At 50.7% G+C, this 6,238-nt stretch overlaps 1 protein-coding gene across 1 annotated transcript in view; it reads right to left on the bottom strand.

The window, feature by feature from the left end:
- Positions 1-2,792: 2,792 nt before the first annotated feature.
- Positions 2,793-6,238, bottom strand: part of LOC103261617 (ficolin-1) — a 13,890-nt gene continuing 10,444 nt past the window's right edge. The window contains exons 8-9 of the mRNA XM_008059210.1: positions 4,367-4,501; positions 2,793-3,043 (exon numbers count right to left, since the gene is read on the bottom strand). Coding sequence (XP_008057401.1) covers positions 2,793-3,043; positions 4,367-4,501 — 386 coding nt within the window. The remainder of the gene's footprint in view (positions 3,044-4,366; positions 4,502-6,238) is intronic.

The raw sequence follows: 6,238 nt of genomic DNA, 5'->3' as shown, positions 1-6,238 counted from the left end.
CAGAGCATTGCCCTACTTCCCAAAAGGCCAGTTCCTGTCCCTTCCAGTGCCTATCCCACCCCACCCTAAATGCAATCATTTTCTTATTTTTCTTGTATGTGTCTGCTACCCAAGTATACACCCAAAAACTGTGGGTTATTTTTGCTTTTGAGAAACTTTAACTAAAATGGAATCAATAGTACATAGTCTCTTGAACTGGCTGCTTTTGCTTCTATACTTGTGAAATTCAAGTTCCTTTTGTGTTATTTAGCTATGTCATTTACATGGCTGTACGGAACTCTATTGAATAGATACCATTGCCGCTTTTTTTTTTTTTTTTTTTTTCTTGAGTTGAGTTGTCCCTCTGTCACACAGGCTGGAGTGTAGTGGCATAATCACAGCTCACCACAGCCTCAATCTCCTGGGCTCAGGGGATCTTCCTGCCTTAGCCTCCCAAGTAACTGGGACTACAGGCACATACCACCACACCAGCTAATTTTTTAATTTTTTTGTACAGACAAAGTCTTGCTATGTTTCCCAGGCTGATCTCGAACTCCTGGGCTCAAGAGATCCTCTCACCTCATCCTCCCAAAGTGTTGGGATTACAAGCGTGAGCCACTGTCCAGGGCCCAGTGTTATCACAAGGACAAAGGGCACAGTGGCCTTTGAGACAGCCAGTAAAGATGATTATAAAGGAATACTATGACCTGGTGTGGTGGCTCATGCCTGTCATCCCAGCACTTTGGGAGGCTAAGGTGAGAAGACTGCCCGAGCCCAGGAGTTCAAGTTCAGCCTGGGCAACATAGCAACACTGTTTTTACAAAAAAATTTTTAAAAATTAGATGGGTGTGGTGGCGCATTCCTGTAGTCCCAGCTACTCAGGAGGTTGAGGTAAGAGGATCACTTGAGTCCAGGAGGTCGAAGCTGTGGTGAGCTATGATCGTGTCACTGCTCTCTAGCCTGGGTGGCAGAGTGAGACCTCGACTCAAAACAAAAAAGTATGTTGTTCTAAACCACTACATTTGTGATGGTTCATTGTAGCAACAGCAGGAAACTGAAGCCACTTGTGTTGCAATTTGATTTCCACCCTTGATCACTTTCCCTTTACTCTGAGTGTCCTTTGGCAAATAGAAGTTCTTGATTAAGTTGAGATCACACTGACCCCTTCCCCTTTTTGCTTAGTGCTTCAGAAGTCTCTCTCTCTCTCTCTCTCTCTCTCTCTCTCTCTCTCCCTCTCTGAGTCTGGGTCTCTCTCTCTCTCTCTCTCTCTCTCTCTCTCCCTCTCTCTCTCTCTCTCTCTCTCTCAGTCTGGCTAATTTTTAAATTTTTTTTGTAGATACGAGGTCTCACTATGTTGCCCAGACTGGTCTTGGTTCCCTGGGCTCGAGTATTCCTTCCACCTTGGCCTCCTAGAATGCTGGGATGACCTGAGCCACCGGGCGCCACCAGCTTGGTGCTTCTGAGATCTCCTTTGTGAAACCTCGCCCTCCTGAGACACAAAGAACCCTCTTCTTTATCACCCCCCTTGGAGGCTTGTGCAGCCTCCCTGCTTGGGTCTGCAGTTCCTCGAGCTGAGGCCTGTGTGTGAAGAAGACCACTCTGGTACCTTCCCTGTGGGCACTCAATGGATCCCTATGCCACCTTCCTTGAGGATAGGACTGGGTATGTCATTCTTTCTCAGCAGGCAGCAGAAAAGTCCCTACTTAACTTTTCCCTGTTTGTATGAGTTTTCTATGTTGATGTGCCTTTTTTTTTTTTTTTTTTGAGTTGGAGTCTCACTCTGTCGCGCAGGCTGGAGTGCAGTGGCACACTCACAATCACCCCAGCGTTGATCTACTGGGCTCCGGTGATCCTTCTGCCTCAACCTTCCAAGTAGCCAGAACTACAGGCGCGAGCTACCACGCCCGGCTAATTTTTTGATTTATTGTAGAGATGAGGTCTCGCTGCCCAGGCGGGTCTCGAACCCGTGGGCTCAGGCAATCCACTCACCTCAGCCTCCCAAAGCGTGGGATTACAGGCTGAGCCACCGAGCCCAGCTGACGTGCCTTTTTAAAGACATGTCAGGCACGGTGGCTCACATCTGCAATTCCAGCACTTTGGGAGGCTGAGGCAGGAGGATCTCTTGAGCCCAGGAGTTTGAAACCAGCCTGGGCAACATAGTGAGATTCTGACTGCCCGCACACACACACACACACAAATTAGTCAAGTGTGCAGTAATCCCAGCTACTTGGGAGGCTGACGCAGGAGGACTGCTTGAGCCCAGGAGGTCAAAGCTGTGACAAGCCATGGTCTCATGCCCCTGTCCTTCAGCCTGGATGACAAAGTAAAACCCTGACCTTCAAAGAAATGAAAAAAAAGAAAAGAAAAGAACGTGTGAACTGGCATGGTGAGATGACCAGGGAGCTTCGGAGGTAGAGACGGAGGTCTCGCCCTGTTAATTAATGGAGGTTGGAAGTCCCTGCTAAGGCCACTCCCGGCCTTCGGCCCTCAGTAACCCTGTCTGCTAAACATGCATCCTGACTTCTTCCTGACTTCCCCAATTCCAAAGAATAATCAGCTGTACAACAGACGCGGGGAATGATCAACCCCACAGGTGCTCAGGAAACCCACATCTCACCTTGCCTGTCAGAGAGCAAGCATTTATTAGAAACAGGGCTGTGGTGGGGGCGAGCAGCGCGTTTCCAGGGCTGGGGGGCAGAGGCGAGGCCGCGGGGCGCGGCGGGCGTGCGTGCGGGCTGGGGTCCCCGGAAGGCTCCAGGGCCGCCGGTGGGCGTGGTCTTCCCGCGGCAGGTGTGGGCGGAGTCCTCGCGGGGCTAGGCGGGCCGCACCTTCATCTCCGACACCTTGTAGCTGTACTTGTACCCCTTCCCCGACTTCCAGTTGATGCCGTTGGCGTAGCTCTCGTGGGCCCCCCCGAGGTAGCGGCCATTGAGGTTGGACGAGTGACAGTCGGAGTACCACCAGGCTCCCTGGAACTGCTCAGCGCAATTCGAAGAATGCTGCCGGTCGTGGTCCCGGTCCTTGGTGGAGAAGAGCTGGGTGTTGTGGATGGTCAGAGAATCACCTGCTCGGAGGAAGTCCGGGTTTCGGGGGTGCTAGCAAAAGCCCTGCGCTTGTGTCATGAGGCCCTCACCTCGCCCTGCCTCCTGCCTCTGATTGGTGCCATTTGCACTTTGAAGACAAGTCAGATGGCCCGGTGCGGGGGCTCACGCCTGTAATCCCGGCCATTTGGGAGGCAGAGGCTGGAGGAGTTTGAGACCAGACTGAGCAATATAGCGAGACCTCGTCTCTACAGAAATAAAAAAATTAGCCGGGCATGGTGGTGTGCACCTGAAGTCCCAGCTACACAGGAGGCCGAGGTGGGAGGATCACCTGTGCCCAGGAGATAGAGGCTGTGGTGAGCTGTGATCGCGCCACTGCACTCCAGCCTGGACAGCCGAGTGAGACTCTGGCTCAAAAAAAAAAAAGAAGAAGAAAGGTCAGCAGAGGTCCAGGCTCTTAGTGACCCACCCAGGCCTTGGAGGAAGAGGAAGCAGGACAAAAGCGAATCTCTCACCTCCTGACCCGGGATTTCTTCTCACAACCCACTGCCTCTCTCCTTCACCTGTTTCCTCTAGGGCTTCCCCAAAACCATCTCCACCCCTACTTCCGACTTCTCCCTGGTGGCCCCTTGGTGGACACGGCACAGCCGTCACCCGGGGCCCATCCTGCGCCGTGTTAGTCCTGAGCACGAAGCTCACCTCTGTCTCCTGCTGGCCAGCACTTTCAACCCCTGAGCCTCAGCCTTTCCATCTACAAAATGGGACTGATCCACCCCCCCCACCCCCACATCACCTCCTTCCTTGGAGATCTCACATGAGACCTTGCCTGTAAAAGGGGTGTATGTCCATGGTCAAAGAGGCCCCCTCTGCAGGGAGTGCCTTACTCTGTGCTACAGTTAAATAGATGACACACTGCAGCATTTCTCAGTGCCTTTAATGAAAGAATCTGCCTCCCCAAATCACAGGGCCAGAGTCCCTTTGGTAAAAAGCATGTCCTACAGGGCTGTTGCTCTGTGGAACACCGTTTGGGGAACAGAGCTCTAGGTTCCAGGAGACATGACCACCCCCTTCCAGGTTTTAGCAGCGATGATGGTCAGTCCTCTCAGGCCCACTGGGACAGCTCACCGTGTGGCAGGCACAGCCTCAGGAGCGTTAATGGGTGTGTCTCACGACCCCCACGCTAAAGAGAGACGCAGATATCCATGTCTGCTTTTGAGATGGACAAACTGGGCTCAAAGAAGGGAGCCCTCTAACCTGAGTCACCAGGGGAGGCAGAGCCAAGCTCTCTGCTGGCTTCCCAGACCACACCTGGAAGCCCCGCCCACACGGCCCCAAGGGACACGCACCTGCAGTGCCTTCCACGAAGGCTCCCAGGACCAGCTTGTACTTCTCCGTCTCACCCTCCACCTTGAAGGACGCGTACTTGGCAAATTGGTGGTTGCCCTCAAAGTCCACCAGGTCCACACGGAGCTCACTGGTCCCTGAGAGAGGAAGTTTTTTGTTTGTTGTTGTTGTTTTTTTTGTTTTTTTGAGTCAGAATCTCACTATGTAGCCCAGGCTGGAGTGCAGTGGCACAATTATAGCTCACTGCAACTTCCACCTCCTGGGCTCAGGCGATCTTTCTGCCTCAGCCTCCTAAGTAATGGATTACAGGCACATGACACCACACCTGGCTAATTTTTTGTTTTTATTTTTAATTGGAGACTCACTCTGTCGCCCAGGCTGGAGTGCAGTGGCACGCTCACAGCCACCCCAGCATCGACCTGCTGGGCCCTGGCAATCCTTCCACCTCAGCCTTCCAAGTAGCCGGAACTACAGGCACGAACTACCATGCCCAGCCAATTTTTGATTTATTGTAGAGATGAGGGCTCATCAAGTTGCCCGGGCTGGTCTCGAACCCGCAGGCTCACGCAATCCACTTGCCTTGGCCTCCCAAAGTGCTGGGATTATAAGCTAAACCACTGAGCCTGGCCTTTTTTCTTTTTCTTTTTTTGTAGCAATGATGTCTTTCTATGTTGCCCAGGCTGGTCTCAAACTCCTGGGCTCAAATGAACCTCCAGTTTCGGCATTCCAAAGTACTGGGATTATGAACATGAGCTACTGCGCCTGACTTCGGAGGAAGATTTAAAGGTTCCAGACTTTAGATCCTTTCCAGGCATGAGAGGTGAGATCAGGTAAATTCCCAAGGCATGTCTGAACTTGGCATCCGGGGGGGGGGGGAACAACGGAGAATGTATGACAATTCCCTGCTGATGGGAGGACCTGCGATGGCTCTCTGTTTCTAACTATCTTTCCCACTACTTCATAGGCCTGAAAGTCCACAGCGGGTGTCCATCAGATGAAGTGAAGCATTGCCTAATTTTGAAGGTGTCAACTCTCCTGCAGGTGATTGGTATCCACCAGCACAGCAGTGTGAGAAGTTGTGAATGTAATTTCTTTTTTTTAACATATTTTTTATTATAAAATTGTGAGGTACAGTTAAGGGTTAGGTATACAGATATGCATCGTTCAGGCACCCTTGTTGATAAGGGGCATCTCCCCGTCCCCAGACAGATATTACTACCATTAATCCCACCTCCCTTCCCCTCCCGCCCATAGTTTCCCACCACTGTCAGTCCTTTTCTTTTAGTATTATGATAGATGTTCAAGGTCCACTATATGAGTGAGAATATGTGATACTCAGATCTTTGTTTCTGTGAGAGATCACTCAGTATTATAGATTCTAGCTCCATCCAGGTTGCTGTGAAATTCATGATTTTGTTCTTTTTTATGGCTGCATAATGTTCCATCATGTATATGTACCACATTTTTTTAAGCTAGTCCTATTTTGATGGATAGCATGGTTGGTTCCAGGTTCTTGCTATAGTGAGCAATGCTGCGATAAACATTCGTGTGCAGGTATCTTTTTGATAGAGGGATTTGAGTACTTCAAGGTATATTCCCAGTAGGGGGATTGTGGGGTCATATGGGAGGTCGCTATTTAGAACTGTTAGGAATCGCCACACTGCTTTCCACAGAGGTTGCACTAGTTTACACTCCCCCCAACAGTGTAGTAGTTTTCCCTTTTCACCACATCCTCTCCAGGATCTGTTATTTTTTGAGTTATTGATCATTGCCATTCTGACTGGAGTTAGTTGGTATCTCAATGTGGTTTCGATTTGTATCTCCCTGATGATTAGTGAGGTTGAACATTTCTTCATGTGTCTGTTGGCTGCTCG

The sequence above is a fragment of the Carlito syrichta genome, unplaced genomic scaffold (genome assembly GCF_000164805.1).
Source record: "Carlito syrichta isolate Samal-C Ts95f unplaced genomic scaffold, Tarsius_syrichta-2.0.1 Scaffold303895, whole genome shotgun sequence".
Classification (NCBI taxonomy): Eukaryota; Metazoa; Chordata; class Mammalia; order Primates; family Tarsiidae; genus Carlito; species Carlito syrichta.
The sequence above is the reverse complement of the archived record's forward strand: the minus strand, read 5'-3'. Positions and strand labels throughout refer to the sequence as shown.